General features: G+C 40.2%; 1 protein-coding gene across 1 annotated transcript in view; it reads left to right on the forward strand.

The window, feature by feature from the left end:
- Positions 1 to 13664, forward strand: part of LOC133114199 (uncharacterized) — a 67217-nt gene that overhangs the window by 27322 nt on the left and 26231 nt on the right. The window contains exons 39-71 of the mRNA XM_061223367.1: positions 768 to 904; positions 1222 to 1355; positions 1547 to 1641; positions 1749 to 1923; positions 2641 to 2669; positions 2792 to 2813; positions 3025 to 3052; positions 3155 to 3236; positions 3342 to 3488; positions 3575 to 3777; positions 3879 to 3982; positions 4079 to 4197; positions 4772 to 4948; positions 5145 to 5176; positions 5306 to 5403; positions 6377 to 6405; positions 6644 to 6665; positions 6883 to 6910; positions 7056 to 7137; positions 7242 to 7388; positions 7475 to 7677; positions 7779 to 7882; positions 7979 to 8097; positions 8653 to 8829; positions 9407 to 9438; positions 9543 to 9640; positions 9746 to 9774; positions 10030 to 10051; positions 10185 to 10212; positions 11062 to 11128; positions 11617 to 11763; positions 11893 to 12101; positions 13335 to 13438. Of these exons, the coding sequence (XP_061079351.1) occupies positions 768 to 904; positions 1222 to 1355; positions 1547 to 1641; positions 1749 to 1923; positions 2641 to 2669; positions 2792 to 2813; positions 3025 to 3052; positions 3155 to 3236; positions 3342 to 3488; positions 3575 to 3777; positions 3879 to 3982; positions 4079 to 4197; positions 4772 to 4948; positions 5145 to 5176; positions 5306 to 5403; positions 6377 to 6405; positions 6644 to 6665; positions 6883 to 6910; positions 7056 to 7137; positions 7242 to 7388; positions 7475 to 7677; positions 7779 to 7882; positions 7979 to 8097; positions 8653 to 8829; positions 9407 to 9438; positions 9543 to 9640; positions 9746 to 9774; positions 10030 to 10051; positions 10185 to 10212; positions 11062 to 11128; positions 11617 to 11763; positions 11893 to 12101; positions 13335 to 13438 (3229 nt within the window). The remainder of the gene's footprint in view (positions 1 to 767; positions 905 to 1221; positions 1356 to 1546; positions 1642 to 1748; positions 1924 to 2640; positions 2670 to 2791; positions 2814 to 3024; positions 3053 to 3154; positions 3237 to 3341; positions 3489 to 3574; positions 3778 to 3878; positions 3983 to 4078; positions 4198 to 4771; positions 4949 to 5144; positions 5177 to 5305; positions 5404 to 6376; positions 6406 to 6643; positions 6666 to 6882; positions 6911 to 7055; positions 7138 to 7241; positions 7389 to 7474; positions 7678 to 7778; positions 7883 to 7978; positions 8098 to 8652; positions 8830 to 9406; positions 9439 to 9542; positions 9641 to 9745; positions 9775 to 10029; positions 10052 to 10184; positions 10213 to 11061; positions 11129 to 11616; positions 11764 to 11892; positions 12102 to 13334; positions 13439 to 13664) is intronic.

A 13664-nucleotide genomic window follows, 5' to 3' on the forward strand; every position in this document is an offset into this window, starting at 1 on the left:
TGTTTTTTAACAGGTTCCACTTCAACTGCACCTACTGGCCTGGCTCAAAGAACATCAAACTTGACACCCCGTCTGCCATCAGACTTTGCCTCCCGCCTCCCCTATGCTGCTTCCATCCAGTTTTTCATGTTTCCTGGGTTAAGCCTTATGTCACCTCCATGACCTTTCTGTTAAACACCCTGAGTTGGACGTGAGGGGCACCGGGTGTCGCCCATAGGGGGGGGGGGGGGGGGGGATTCTGTTATGATCTGTGTTTTTTGTCCCCAGTGTTTTTGCCTGTTATTAACCAGCAATTTTTGAATATTCTGTACAGGACTGGGGATTTAAAAGGGAAGGTTCTCTTTCTCGGGTATTAAAGAGAAGCTGAAAGGGAAGTTAGATCAGCACTTGCTTCTGCAATATGACGTATAGGCGCGGGAAACCGATCTTTTGGGCAGACATTTTGGAGGGCGAGGAGTCAACTTGACTGACGATAAATGATGAGAGCCGCAGTCTATGGCTCTGTCTTCATAACCGCATGAACATGTCTTAAAGTATATATTCCAAAACATTTCTGAAATTTTATGTAAATAAGGACCAGTGGGCATGTATGAACTTTTCACTCCAATCTAATATACTTTTCACATGGTGGCATGTAATCCACAGTTATCTAACATTTCTTATATTAATACTCCCAAATTACAAGGGCTACAACATTTACACTGATGCCCTATTTTCAGCTATTGAACCTTTCAATCAAAGTTGTTGTTCTTCATTTTCTGTTGTAGAGCAAAGCCATCATCTTAAAATACTTGGAAACACCTGCCAATACCCTGGGGACCGCAGAGCTGAATGCAATAGGCGGGCCTAATCTGTGCCCCCTTCCCAACAGTGTCCTGAGGAACATCACCCCTGAGAGTCTGAAGTGAGATTCTAATGAACCCTTATTGAGCTTTTACTGTGAGGCCTTATTGAGTCTAGGAAGCCTCATGAAGTTTTAATGATCAGAACTTATAAAAGTTTAAACTACGAGCCCTTACTGAGTTTTACCTATGGGGTCATATTGTGTAAAGATCAATCTGATTGAGGGTAACGGCTGTAGGTTTGTATTACAGGTGGGACATTGCAGTTAGTTCCTTGAGCAAAAGTGTAAGCTGAATGCTAAATGAAGGTACAGTAAGGACCATTAAACTGTGTGAGATAAAGCACTGCTAACACTAGCTCCTTTTTTTACATTTACAGAAATGCCAACGCCTTGACTATTTCAGCTTGTCCTGTGGAGTTCAAGGATGAAATGTTCCTCATAGCTGAACAGGCCTTTAATGAATCTGATCCCATATCACTGATGACTTACCAGCTCATTCAGTCTTACCTAGGTGAGTGTCATGGTCAACAACCTGTAGCTCGCTGGCCATTTTCATTTGCATGCTATAACACTATTTTCATTCCTCTCATACAGGTTGAACAGACAGTTGTCCACCGAGGTGGTAGCATTGCTTGGTTGTTAATGACTGGCTTGTAGCCATCTAGTTCTAATTTCCTTTGTGTTCCATTTGTGTCTGTTCAGGAGGCGCACCCAAAGATTACATATTAAGACTGTCAAGAGCCAATGTTAGCATGGACGTAGAAACCTTTATAAACCTGAACTCAAGCGTACTCTTGGTAAGTTGAGAAATGTGATGCGACACACAGTAAATGAACCCTAGAACATGGTATTCTCATAGACCAATATGATGCTTTTCTAACATGAATACTTCTTCCACTTTAAGGAGCTCAATGTGACGGCGGTAAGTCAGCTACTGGGAGGTAACGTGCAGGACCTGAAGACCTTTGAGCATGTGACTGTCATACAGCACTGGATCCAGAGACAGCCTCAGTCCGATCTGGACAGTTTGGGCATTGAGCGGACACCTCCAGTAAACACAACTTCAACTCCAACATCTGGTAAGATGTCTGACCCAATGACATTTCATAAGATATTTTTCATAAGCATGAAAGGTTCCATAAATCATCCTGAATAATGCATCTGCCAAACTGCCATAACCATAATTATAATCGGAATAATGTTTCAAAGCATCCTTTATTCCTACAAGGACATTGGAGACCTGCCCCTAAAGCCCATTGTATTTTCTCCAGAGCTAATATACAAGGGTTACCACTTTTCACTCGCGATACCGAAACCAAGTATTGGAGTACTGAGGACCCATCCAATTCAGACCACCATTTTCTTTATATCTAATTGAACAGCAGCACACAAGGCCTTAATGTGGATACGCTGGGAAACAAAAACAAAGAGCTCCTTCCATTATTTTGCATAAAAAGCAGAAATATGAATTCAAATTATGCCACCCAGCATTCTTTTCTTCAGAATATCTCAAATTTCACAGATTAAGTCATAGCTGCCCTCAATGGAATATAAAGGAGGCTGATTCAGAGATGGCCATGTTTTGATGCTACATATTTTAAAAACAGGAACTCATATCATGTGGGAATTTTCTCCCCTTTGACAGGCTCAATGATTTACGTATGGCTTTCGAAAATGTTGGTGTAGAACCACCCATGTGAAAATTGTGTTCATAAAATACCCTTTCTGTGAAGAATTTATTTTATCGATATATGTCTGTTCCTGTGTGACACTGTTTCATTTTTTTTTATATACAGACTGCATGATGATGCCATTTGATGAAAGGGTAATGCAATTTTTTGTGTTTTACATTTTTTTGTTACTGCTTGAGAGAACATATGAGCAGGAGAGTAAGTGTGACTTTCACAAAAGCAGCTTTTATTCACATTTGTTTTTTCTTTGTTTCAGTGTCCATCCACACCATGTAATGGTAAGCTTCAATCAGGGCTGTATTCTGACACACTTTCTCTACAGTGCACATGCTTTTTTTTTTTAACAAAGAATTATACTTTCATACATTAATTTGTATGTAATGTCTTTATAGCTGGGCTTAATGACACCTGTCAGCCCAGTTTATCACAGTTTGATGCATCTTTTAAAATTCCGGTTTTATTTTGATATATTTATCTGACTTTTTACAGAGAGCGGCATTTGTTCTGGAGTACACAAGTGGGTATAATTAAAATATTCACTAAAAAAGAAATACATTCTTAATCTATCTTTATAGCTATGTTATATCTATCTAACATGATTGTTCTTAAATGAATACAGCTCTAAGCTGCAGGACTACTTGGACTCTGGGATGACTGGAATGCTCTGCAATATTACACTCACTGAATATGCTTGCTCATCGGTATGAGTTTGTAAACCTTTTTTTCTGAGATTTCTATGCAAGGCTTTGTATTTAAGGTTTAGATAAATGACATTCATTTCATGGTCTTCATATTATTTCCTTCAGTTGGCCTCACTCACTGGCGAAAAACTAGCTGACCTGCTAACATGTAAGGTGTCTGGTGGCATGGTCTACCCCAAGCAGACCTGGAAGCTCTTCCTCACCAAGGCGTCTGGAGTCCTGAATGAAGCTCTCACCATCCTCACTAACAGGGTAACAACATCTCAGTGCTGTGAGTTTGCCTTTGGCTGATGTGCTCCCGAAAGTCTGGCAAAAATAACGGCTTTCACCTTTCACAGTCCGTCAAGTTGAGGAGCCTGCCCGTCCTGGAGGTGGTGGGTGAACTCAGAATCAACACACTCAGCGAGGAACAGCTACAGACCGTACCAGTCATCCACCACCTGTTCCATCCAAAACTGCGGACTCTCATGTCCTCTGTGTCAGTGGAGTTTCTGTCCTGTCTCAGCAGCAAGAACTTCACCTGCGAGACCTACCACCACGTGTAAGTGCTGAGTCATTTCCCATCATACATTGCTGCAGTGAATCAGTGTCATTCTCATGACTTCATGGAGGTCTGTCACTAACTGCAGTCTTTTTTCCCAGGGTGAATGAATTCGGCTACCAGTTTCCTCACATGGACGAGATGCAACAGCGCATGGTGCTCAAACATTTCATCCTCCCCTTCCTGACCCGAAATCACACCTCAGGTAAAGATCTTTTTCAAAACATCATGTGATGTTGTACCTTCAGCATTCCAAAATGGTGGCGCTGTTAAAGTGTCTATTTGCGGATTCTTGCCTCAGACCCTGCCTGTGTGGACAGCACTAATGGAAGTGAGGCCTGGCTGTACAAGAACTTCAAATCGTATTCTGCCTTTGTGCCTCTCCGGGAGCTCCTGATGCTAAATCCAAACTTCCAACCGGTATGTTGCACTGATTCATAATTCCATTCATGTGTGTCAGTAAGACATGGTACTTTGCATGATCACAGTAGCAGAGTAGTCTCGTGGATGCTGCTTTGTGGAAATCTTGGAATTATAGAATTATCTGTGTTATGAGTGGTTTTGAGGTATCTAGCTTCACAGATACCAAAGTGAATGGGCTACAAGCAGGTACAACCTTTTAAATCTTTTCATACTTTTAAACATTATTTTCATTATGTGTGTAAAGATTCACACATATACAGTATTTAGTACCTTTGACGTATTCACAACACTAACTAGTTTTGGTCAAAAATGTCAGTTAGAACCTTATAATTCTAAGGTCATGAAATGCACATAAACAATCTTTTAGAAAGACATCACTCATCATGCAAGAGCAATAGCATGCAACCACTGTCATCTTGTCCTTGCTGCTCTTGCCCATGGCTTGCTTTTAGGGGGCTTTATGCCAGGTTCTGCTGCCAAGCATAGTGATAAATGCTTTGTAAAACATGCAATTTAACTAAGTTTGACTTTATTGTGCCAAATCGGTGACTCGTTGCTGCACTCCTCTCAGCTGGAGACCCTAAAACGTCTCAGCCCTCGACAGACAGCGGAGCTGGTCGTGTCGCCCCACCCTGCACTTTCAGATAAAGAAGCCATCATCACTGCAGTGTTTGACCACTTCATGGAATCACCGAATGACATGAAGCAGAGAGAATTCCTCAGGGAGTTTGCAATGTTGTCCCAACAGGTAATATTCTTGTGTGGAAGCGTTTATGTTTTTATAAAATGTATTTTTAATTAGCATCATATGTTCAGTGTGCCCAGGCTCAGCAGGGAAACAAGGCCACATACAGCCCTTAAAAAGATCACGTCTGACCATTAAAATAAATGGTGATAGAGAAATGAAACCGTGTTCTCATGAAGTTATTTTTTCCCGTTTGTAGAGACCGTTGAACTGCAGCTCCATCCAAACCATGTGAGTTCAACCACGGGCTTACTTTGTCTCTGTCTTTGATCACATTGCTGCAATATGGTGTTTCCTGGCGTGATTGGTCTGTTGACCTTACCAGGCATTGTTTCAGTTCATTTTCCTCTTCTTGCTCAGAATCAAGAGGCTTCGTCACTCACTGTCCTCAATGCCAGGACGTCAGGAGCCAGTCATCTGGGCCAGCATTAACGTGTTCATGCAAGCAGGACCCAGACGTGAGTACATGTAAAATTCGCAGAACAAACTGCATTTCCAATTCTTTGTAAAACCCCATAACCCAGAACATTAAACACAGCTTTTTCAACAATTTTCAATTATCATTGCCAAACTACTTTCAATTCCGTTCTGTAGTGTGCATTTTTCAGTTGTTGTTATCTAATGTCGCTAACTAGCAAACTAACACTTCTGATTTACTAGTGCAGAAGGATTCTGTTGAGAGCAGTATTACGAATCGATGTGGTCAAACTGTAAATTATTAGCGTGCTGGTTATACAATATGATTGAGTGACATTGAGTGATCATTGCTTTGAAAACATTATTGTTGACAGAAATTATTTCAGGGTTTTTTTTTTACAGCAAAAGTCAAGTGTGTCAGATCTAGTGCTGTGTCTATCTCCCCACTCCTGATATATACTTCCTTCCTGTCTCCTGTCATTGATTCCACCTGTTTCTCGTTTTGGGCTTGTTTAGTGGTGTATTTAAACCCCTTTGTTTCTGTCTTTCGTTGCCAGATTGTTATGTGTCCCGACCATATGCCCCAGCATTGATTTCTGATTGATTTCTGTTACGACCCATTTTGTCTTAGACTTCCGCCTCTTGATTTATCCTTCTGTTCTGATTTGACCCGTTGTGTTTGGACTCTGTTTGGCTTTGGTATTTGTTTTTGGATTGTGCTTTTGTTTGGACTGCCCGTGTGTTTTTGACCCTTAACTTGTATTATCAACTACTCTCTGGATTTTTGTGGTTGTACCCGTTTTCCTGTCTTCTGAACCTTTGCCTGGACTTTAGTTTCTGAGCTGCCTAATCTCTGACCCTTGCCTGTTTGAACTGCTCTGAACTAATAAAGTCTTTAATGTTAAGTTCTGTGGTCTTGCTCTTGGGTTCAGTGTTCTGGCTCCTGACATAATTATTTTAGTTATATGTGATTGTTCCAGTGTGACACTGTTTCTTTTTTTGTATTTGGCACAGACTGCATGACGATGCCAGTTGATGAAAGGGTAATGCTAAGTTCCAAGTTCTTCTCATGATGAATATGAACATATCCAGATCATTCACATACTTGCACCAAAATAATGTAGCATGTCCAAAGCTTTGTATTCCATTTAAAGCCAACTGACATTTCCCATTTTTTGTATTTGACATTTTGGTACTGCTGCTTGAGAGTATATGAGCAGGAGAGTAAGTGTGATTTTCACAAAAGCAGCTTTTACTCACATTTGTTTTTCCTTGTTTCAGTGTCCATTCACACCATGGAACGGTAAGCTTCACACAGTCCAACAGGGCTGTATTCGTACGCACTGAGAGAGTTTCTCTACCGTCCACATGCTTAAAAAAAAAAAAAAATACTTTCTTACATTACTTTGTATGTAATATATATCTGGGCTTAATGACACCTGTCAGCCCAGTTTATCACAGTTTGATGCATCTTTTTGAATTCCAGGTTTATTTTGATATATTTATCTGACTTTTTACAGAGAGCAGCATTTGTTCTGGAGTACACAAGTGGGTACAATTCAAATACTAAAGGAAAACATTCTTAATCTATCCTTTATACAAAAATCATTGTGTGTGCATTAATTATTTGACAGATGATATAATAATTAAATAAAGCTTTGTTTCTGACATGCTTGTTCTTGAATGAATTCAGCTCGAGCCTACAGGATGACTTGAACTCTGGGATGACTGGAATGCTCTGCAATATTACACTCACTGAATATGCTTGCTCATCGGTATGAGTTTGTAAACCTTTTTCCTGAGAATTCTATGCAAGGCTTTGTATTCAAGGTTTAGATAAATGACATTAATTTCATGGTCTTCATATTATTTCCTTCAGTTGGCCTCACTCACTGGCGAAAAACTAGCTGACCTGCTAACATGTAAGGTGTCTGGCGGCATGGTCTACCCCAAGCAAACCTGGAAGCTCTTCCTCACCAAGGCGTCTGGAGTCCTGAATGAAGCTCTCACCATCCTCACTAACAGGGTAACAACATCTCAGTGCTGTGAGTTTGCCTTTGGCTGATGTGCTCCCGAAAGTCTGGCAAAAATAACGGCTTTCACCTTTCACAGTCTGTCAAGTTGAGGAGCCCGCCTGTCCTGGAGGTGGTGGGTGAACTCAGAATCAACACACTCAGTGTGGAACAGCTACAGACCATACCAGTCATCCACCACCTGTTCCATCCAAAACTGCGGACTCTCATGTCCTCTGTGTCAGTGGAGTTTCTGTCCTGTCTCAGCAGCAAGAACTTCACCTGCGAGACCTACCACCACGTGTAAGTGCTGAGTCATTTCCCATCATACATTGCTGCAGTGAATCAGTGTCATTCTCATGACTTCCTGGAGGTCTGTCACTAACTGCAGTCTTTTTTCCCAGGGTGAATGAATTTGGCTACCAGTTTCCTCACATGGACGACATGCAACAGCGCATGGTGCTCAAACATTTCATCCTCCCCTTCCTGACCCGAAATCACACCTCAGGTAAAGATCTTTTTCAAAACATCATGTGATGTTGTACCTTCAGCATTCCAAAATGGTGGTGCTGTTAAAGTGTCTATTTGCGGATTCTTGCCTCAGACCCTGCCTGTGTGGACAGCACTAATGGAAGTGAGGCCTGGCTGTACAAGAACTTCAAATCGTATTCTGCCTTTGTGCCTCTCCGGGAGCTCCTGATGCTAAATCCAAACTTCCAACCGGTATGTTGCACTGATTCATAATTCCATTCATGTGTGTCAGTAAGCCATGGTACTTTGCATGATCGCAGTAGCAGAGTAGTCTCGTGGATGCTGCATTGTGGAAATCGTGGAATTATAGAATTATCTGTGTTATGAGTGGTTTTGAGGTATTTAGCTTCACAGATACCAAAGTGAATGGGCTCCAAGCAGGTACAACCTTTTAAATCTTTTCATATTTTCTTTATGTGTGTAAGATTCACACATATGCAGTATTTAGTGCCTTTGACGTATTCACAACACTAACTAGTTTTGGTCAAAAATGTCAGTTAGAACCTTCTAAGGTCATGAAATGCACATAAACAATCTTTTAGAAAGACATCACTCAGCATGCAAGAGCATTAGCATTCAACCACTGTCATCTTGTCCTTGCTGCTCTTGCCCATGGCTTGCTTTTAGGGGGCTTTATGCCAGGTTCTGCTGCCAAGCATAGTGATAAATGCTTTGTAAAACATGCAATTTAAATAAGTTTGACTTTATTGGTGACTAATCGGTGATTCGTTGCTGCACTCCTCTCAGCTGGAGACCCTGAACCTTCTCAGCCCTCGACAGACAGCGGAGCTGGTCGTGTCGCCCCACCCTGCACTTTCAGATAAAGAAGCCATCATCACTGCAGTGTTTGACCACTTCATGGAATCACCAAATGACACGAAGCTGACGGAATTCCTCAATGAGTTTGCGATGATGTCCCAACAGGTAATATTCTTGTATTTCAGGGTTTATGTTTTTGAAAACTTTAAACATCGAGTGTCATATGTTCAGTGTAGCAGGCTCAGCAGTGAACAAGCTGGTTTTAGTTTTCTATTTATTTTAACACTGCTCTCAGTGGAAGAGAATGGCTGGAAGATGCCGATTTCATTCCCAGCAGGCATATCTGTTCCTGGGCTTGCATTGGGCCTCATGCAAGAACAAATTTATACATTTTTCTATTTTCTCTTATTCCTCCTAAACAGTCCACTAAAGTTGCTGAAAGTATTTGAGCCGAGAAATAAGCAATGCAGTTGCTGAATCTGGATTCATATTTGGTCTGCAATGCCTAGTTTGAAAGTTTGATCTGAGTTCTGTGAACCACAGTACAATGGTTCTTGCATGAGGCCCATTGTTTGGTTTTAAAGGCTTGCACTGCAAAAAGTCTCTTTTTTAATCTTTCAATTAATTAATCTTTTTTTAAATTTTTTCTCTCAAATAGAAAATGGCCTGAAAACAAGATCATGTATGACCATAATAATAAATACTACACCGTAAATATAACTTTGCATTTTTTCACTCTCAGGCAAACCTCAGTTGTGACCTCTACAAAACCATGTGAGTTGGCTGACGCATCTCAGCATTTCAATAATGTATCCTTCAGTCATTCTTGATAGTGAATAAAAATGGTTGCCATGTTTGCCTTTGTTTTATATGCCCAGACTGAGCAGGATAGACCAGGCAGTGGCATCTGAGTCCAGTGAATTTGAATCTCAACAAATGGCCATCAGGGGCAAGATTGCACAGACGGCTCTACTGCGTGAGTACTTTGTACAATTCCATTTGTCCTAGGTATGAATGCAGACATAAACTTAACATAAGACGTCAATACATTTTCCAATTGTGTTTCTTCATTTTTCTCCAGATTGCCCAATAAATGACATCATTCCAGGGGTGAGATTCTGCCAATCAGAATAACACTTATAAGACACCACTGCCAGTCAGAACATTACCTATAAAACACCACTTCCAGTCAGAACATTACCTATAAAACACTGCTGCCAGTCAGAACATTACCTATAAAACACCACTGCCAGTCAGAACATTACCTATAAGACACCACTGCCAGTCACACCATTAATGGAAGATATTTTCTGAAAACAAACAGCTGTGTGTCAGTATATGACGACTTATCTTTTTCTTTTTCAGTGTCCTACGACCCCAGTAAATGGTATGTTTCATTATATATGTTATGATTTATGATTATATCTATGTTTTTTGTTTGGATTTAGTGCTCATGGGTTTATATGTAGTTGTGTAGATAGCATGAATTTACTGACTTTTTGAATTTACTGTTTTTGCAGAGAGCCGAATCTGTGCTGGAGCCAACAGGTGGGTAGATGATAATAATAATAATAATAATAATAATAATAACAGAATTATTTTTTCGGGTGACACTTCTCAATAAGGTTCATCAATTGGCATTAACTTAAGATTGTAGTTACGTGAGGCTGGCAGACTACATTGGGCTAACAAAACTCTGGGGCTATAACTTCATCTTCTGAACCTTTGAAAACTATATTTTTACATTTACTCTTGAGATACAGACCATGAAAGCAATATGAAGATGAAAAATTTACATTTTAAACATAAACATCGATTTATGTGAAATTGGCCACCGCGACTTACAACTGATTGATAGAGCCAATCCCACAAAATAGTTTCAGTAATAGTTGGAGTAATTCTCTTGGAAAACAAACCTCAAAGGGTTACCCTTCAGATGAGATCACGATTAGTCAAAAGGGTTAAAGCCATTTTATTTTGGGCATGATATTTTTAAGCTTGTGTCAAGAAAAAGTGTTACCATTATTTCTTATACACTGCTTGCCATATAAATGTGCTCAAATACAACGCAACTGTCAATTTGCATATTATGCAGCACATAGTATTGTGTATTGTACATAGCCCTGTGGCTTCTTAAAATGGCCCCATTTAGAAATGCTGGATGATATTACATTAAGTGTGAAATGGCGACTTTCTGTGGGAAATTCAAGCATCTGTGACATTTTCCATGTTGAACATTAGTTTGGAAATATGAAATTATAAATTGACTTCAATTTGCTAATCAATGATATGGGTTATATTGGGTCATTGTTCATAGTATTATGCATGAATAACAGGTGTCAGTAATAGAACAAAATACTCATGATTTGTAATTTATGTCACATCCTCTTCCCTCAGTGGTGCTTACACAAACACGATGATGCTGTGTAACAACAGTTTGAGACATTACGCCTGTCTGTCAACGGTAAATACATTGCGTCTTTGTAGTCTGTCAACACATTATGGCTGTCCATAGCTGGTAAACACGTTACGATTGTGTACATTCAGTAATCACATTACGCCTGCCTATATTTCGAAAGCAAATTACACCTCTCTAGTCGTTAAGCACATTACACCTGTCTACAGTCGTTAAGAACATTACACCTCTCTACATTTGGTAAGCACATTACTCCCATCTACGGTCGGTAAGCAAATAACACCTGTCTACAGTCAGCTAGCACATTATGCCTGTCTACAGTTGATAGTCACATTATACCTGTCTATATGTGTCTATATAGATAGGCATAATGTCTCTATATGAGAAACTTCTGGAGCATTCAATTTCATTGTCCTTTTCTGAGAGAAAATGTTGAATGAGATTGCATTTTCAGCTTGCTTTTATTATCGATTATTTATTGTTAATCACATTCCAGATTTAATTTGTGTTATTATAATATTCATGTTTTGGTTCAGCCAACAAACCTAACATCGGAACAAGTGGCCATGATTCTGAGCTGTAATTTGATGGGCAACAAGACGTATTCAAAAGAAACCTGGAAACTACTCTTCACCAAAGTCTCCGGAGTCTTGCATGAAGCCCTGGTAAAGTTCGCCAAGATGGTAAGCAAGCACCTCTTCCTCTGAGGTTTGATAAAGAACCAGACATGGTTCTTTATCAAACAAAGGCTTTATTTTGATGCGTGATTTTTGTAGAGTGCAACTATAGTATAATTCTCTTCCCTGTGGTAGACCCCCATCCTGAAGGAGCCTTCTGCTTCAATGGTTCTTGATGTGATCGGAGAGATCCTGGATGCAGGACTCACTGAGTCAAGTGAAGACTTATCTTTGATCACCAATATCTTCCAAAAGAAGCTGAAGCCATTCTTACCCTTCATATCAGAATCCCAACTGTCCTGCCTGAGCACCAAGAACTTCAGCTGTCAGGCCTTCGAAGTCATGTATGTAGCATGTGTTTGTGTTTGTGTTTGTGTGTGTGCGTTTGTCTCAATTTCCAATAAGATAAGCAGGGACCCAGTATATTGGGCATGTGACCCATAATTATGTTCACTTTCAGTACCACCTGAATCCTCATGGGACACTGTAGGCATTGGATTGTCTCTCACTCATCTGACTAATTGTGGTTATTGATCAATTGTGACCCTCATAAAAACAAATAGTTGACATAATACATCAGGGGAGTGTACTACGAATGGAATGGCCTCACAAACAGTCCCTTTAGATGGAGGTGTGTGCTGCTATTGCCCCTTTACGATAGCTGGGCATATGTGTTTTAATATATATGGACGACTGGCTCATTTTAGCCCCTTCCCAGGAGTTGGTTGTTAACACATCAATATGCTGATATTCCACATCAAAGAACTGGGTTTCACCATCAATCGCGACAAGAACACTTTCATCCAAAGCCATCCCATCCCACTTTCATTTCATTCAATACTTAGGGCTCCAGCTGAACTTCTTGTCAATGACGGCATGCCTCTCCCAGGAGTGAATTGCTTCTCTGAGACACTGTGTTCGCCGCTGCATCAGTTGAATCACGATTATGCACCTGTTGGGGCTGATGCCAATAATGTAATGTAATGTAAATATAGTGTAATTAAAAACCCTGGATGTTATACTTATTTCTGGCTTTTCGCTGAGTGCATTCGGGAGCATACTTATCAGGATGTAAACAGACAATTTTGGTCCCATAATTATGGTCTATAACTTCACTGGAAAAAATGAGGCACAGCTTCACTAACATTTTCCATGAACAACAACAATGACACATGAGCAAGGGCAAGATGTCTTCTGACATGTCCACGGTGTGGTTAGAAAATAGTATGGAGGATTTTTCACCTCATGCCTGTTGAAATTTGAGGTTGATGTCAACAATGTAACTGGATTTGTCTCGGGTAATGGACAGTACATTATGAAAAGCATACAATGAATCTCTCAAAGGCTTGATGGCAAATGCAGTTCATTTTACTTGCAATGTTCACATTGTGGCACCCGTGAGTGACATTTGGGCTAGCAATCTCTCAAATGATGACAAAGTCTTTGGAGCCGTCTCAAAGATTGCCAATATACTTTTGCCTATCTAGATATTTCATAGTTAATAATGCAGGGTTTTTTTCTCCTGCATATTCAAAATTTCCCACGACTGATTAAATGCTCACCCTGTTCTATTTCAGAGTGTGGACTCTCAATGACAAATATGAAGAGATGGACAGACGCCAGCGGGCTTTGGTCTACATGGATTTCATCCAGGTCTTCTTGTCTCGGACTGAAACTAAAGGTGCCGGATTTGTTCCATTGTTCCTCTTCTTTTGTATTCATATGAGAACATATTGATTTCAGCTGGTCATAAAACAAAGTGCCTTAAGGCATCAATCTTGTCAGAGTGAATGGATGAGATCCTTGGTTTCTAATCAAGTCTCAACCAAATCAGTGCTGACTGAGGCCAGTAAATATTCAAATTGAATTACTGAATTATACAGTTATGAAAGTAATAAGCTGCCACA

Source organism: Conger conger, chromosome 16 (assembly GCF_963514075.1).
Source record: "Conger conger chromosome 16, fConCon1.1, whole genome shotgun sequence".
NCBI lineage: Eukaryota > Metazoa > Chordata > Actinopteri > Anguilliformes > Congridae > Conger > Conger conger.